Source organism: Morone saxatilis, unplaced genomic scaffold (assembly GCF_004916995.1).
Source record: "Morone saxatilis isolate NCDOM2014 unplaced genomic scaffold, NCSU_SB_2.0 Contig14, whole genome shotgun sequence".
In the NCBI taxonomy this organism is placed as follows: Eukaryota; Metazoa; Chordata; class Actinopteri; family Moronidae; genus Morone; species Morone saxatilis.
In genome coordinates, this window is record NW_023339696.1 from 9090053 (window position 1) to 9092690 (window position 2638).

Here is a 2638-nt window from a genome sequence, read left to right on the forward strand (position 1 = left end):
CACACACACACACAGGTCCTGTCACAGTCTAATCAATACTGTAACCCTTACCTGACCCTGTCACCTCAGTAATATGGGATTAATGCACCGTGAACCTCAACCGGACACGCTATGACCTATTGACCTGTGTGAACTCTTCTGAATGGGTCCATAAAATACTGTTGGTGGGGAGCATGGATCATTACTGCGGACACGCCTTATCTAACATCAGTGCTTCCTCAAAGTGCAGCAAATGATGCAACGTATGCCAATGAAGAACTGGGAATTATCAAGCTAGAGAAAGTCAGTTGCTGGTTGCTACGCCCCTTCAGTCGCTGTTGTTCAATGCACGTAATGCAGTTTACAATAACAGTGGAATCAAAATTCTTAGTAATGTGCACAGAATTTAATGCTTAAAGACTGAAGCTAAAGCGAACACCTCCCATAGAACACACTGATGGAGAATATGACTCACTTCTGTCAAAGACATTATATAAGCAGCATAAACATATAATAATATTCCAATAACATTGGTTTCCGTTCTTGTCCTACTGCACAGGGAGACGTCCCCACACACCTGAGACTCTTTGAGCTGTTTCTCCAGATCACTGAGGTCCATGTGTTTGTAGCGCATCCTCTTTGCCCGACACAGACGGATCCCATCGATGATGGAGGCATGATTGAGCTCATCAGACAGCACTGCGTCATCTGGGCCCAAGAGAACCTGGCGTGAGAGTCATATGATACTTTACTGAACATAACAGGGGGGGGGCTTCCTCTCTGCTGGAGACAGCGGCGCGTAAAGTATGACATACCTCAAACAGTCCAGCATTGGCATCAAAACAGCTGGCGTACAGGATGCAGTCCTCCCTCTGATGAAACTCTGCTAGCTTCTTCTCCAGATGTTTGTGTATATCCTAGAGGAAACAAGAGTCAACTGCGTACCACAGGTGCGTACATGTTGTTGTCTGTATGTGTTAACGTGCTGATGGAGCGGCGGAGCGGCCATCATACCTGCGTGCCACAGATGAATCTGACAGAGCTCAGTCCAGCACCGTACGACTTCAGAGCGTCGATCCCCGCCTGCACCACGTCTGGGTGACTCGACAGTCCGAGGTAGTTGTTGGCACAGAAGTTCAATATGCCTGAGGGAGAGAGGGAGTCACGCACACACACACACACACACATTGGAGCACGCTTTCCGATTCAAATCACAGACAATAACCGCTGTGTGCAACTCAAACCCTGCAATAGAAAGAGGAAAGAGACAAAAACAACACAATGGAGCCAACACACCAGAACAAAGAGTGACAGTAATAACAGTGCACGGGACTGCGAGGTAGTCAATTTCACACACGAGGGGTCCTGACCTACAGTCAGTGGCTCGCCCATAAATCAGCAGGGTCAACCTTTGGCGAAGGTTCATTCTGAAGTGTAAACACGGCTCTCTGCTTTGCTGGCAGAACAGCAAACAGGTTAGAGATTAGCTGCTACTGTGGGCACTTTTGAATTCATTACATATCTGAGCATGTTCCCTCTTTTTGTAATGAAAGTCAAGGTTATAACTGTTTTCCTGTGGATGTTATAAGCCGTTTAAAGACCTCATTACATTTGCATTGTGCTGTCTCATTAGCTGGAATCCTGTGTTTTCTGAAGAGGTGTGTGTTCCTGGAGAGACCCTGTCAATAACCTCAGCGGTGTGAAAGCAGACCTCACTGAGCATGCGTCCTCCAATACCGTTACACCACTGAAGTTTGAGTTCAACAAGATAACAACACCGTGGAGGGCGACCTACAGCAGCAACAACGTCTCTAGGTAGATTTTGTACCTCATGGTGCGTTTAAGGACCACGTATTTATACCTGCTGTTACTCTAAACTACTAAACTAGCACTCACTGCTCCGACTGCCGTCCACGTTGATTTGAGGACCCTGCTTTGACGTGATGACCCTCTCCGCTTTCCACGTCCCCGCCGCTCGGATACCGTCGAGCTCATTCTCCAGCACCGCTCTGGCTTCAGCGGCAGCGGCGTAGCTCCGGCTCTCAGCGGCGGCCCACGGCCTCAGGACGCCCCGGACCGGTTTCACCAAACTCCGGGCAGCTTTTCCGAGAGACATGACGGCGAGGACGTGTGTTTAAAACAGGTGTGAAACGTGCAGGAGCCCCGAACGTAAAGACCAGCGACGAGGCGTGGCTACGTCATGTAACAAGTGGAGGCGTATGTGCGATGGACCAATCAGAGGGCAGAGCACTTGCCAGGTGGCTTGTTTTGTCCAATCAAAGTTCAGAGAGTATTTGCTTACTGGTTTGGATTCACTATGGTGGCATGTGTTGCCTAATATAAACTGCTATAATGTTTTACTTCCTTTCAGCCTTATTTATTTAATCAGAACTACTTCACCTCTAACTAATAACACCTCTAAGACAAATACATTGTGTTTGGGTGCCATTGTTACACACACACACACACACACACACACCCTGGCCCTGGTTATTTCCTCTAGAGGGTTGGTTAAAAAATGCCTGGCTACTCCAGCTGCCAACCCAGTTTAGTGTCAAATGCCTTCAAATATTTTTTTTATAAAGTAATAATGTGTTAGAAATAAAAAATTAACATACAATTTATTTTTATTGCCACATTTTAGACTCAGTAATAGGCT

The 2638-nt window shown here is 47.0% G+C and overlaps 1 protein-coding gene across 1 annotated transcript in view; it reads right to left on the reverse strand.

Annotated features, from left to right (window-relative positions):
- Nucleotides 1-2184, reverse strand: part of gcat (glycine C-acetyltransferase) — a 6337-nt gene extending 4153 nt beyond the window's left edge. The window contains exons 1-4 of the mRNA XM_035655287.1: nt 1876-2184; nt 994-1124; nt 795-896; nt 557-703 (exon numbers count right to left, since the gene is read on the reverse strand). Of these exons, the coding sequence (XP_035511180.1) occupies nt 557-703; nt 795-896; nt 994-1124; nt 1876-2095 (600 nt within the window). The 5' untranslated portion in view covers nt 2096-2184. The remainder of the gene's footprint in view (nt 1-556; nt 704-794; nt 897-993; nt 1125-1875) is intronic.
- Between the last annotated feature and the right edge of the window lie 454 nt (nt 2185-2638).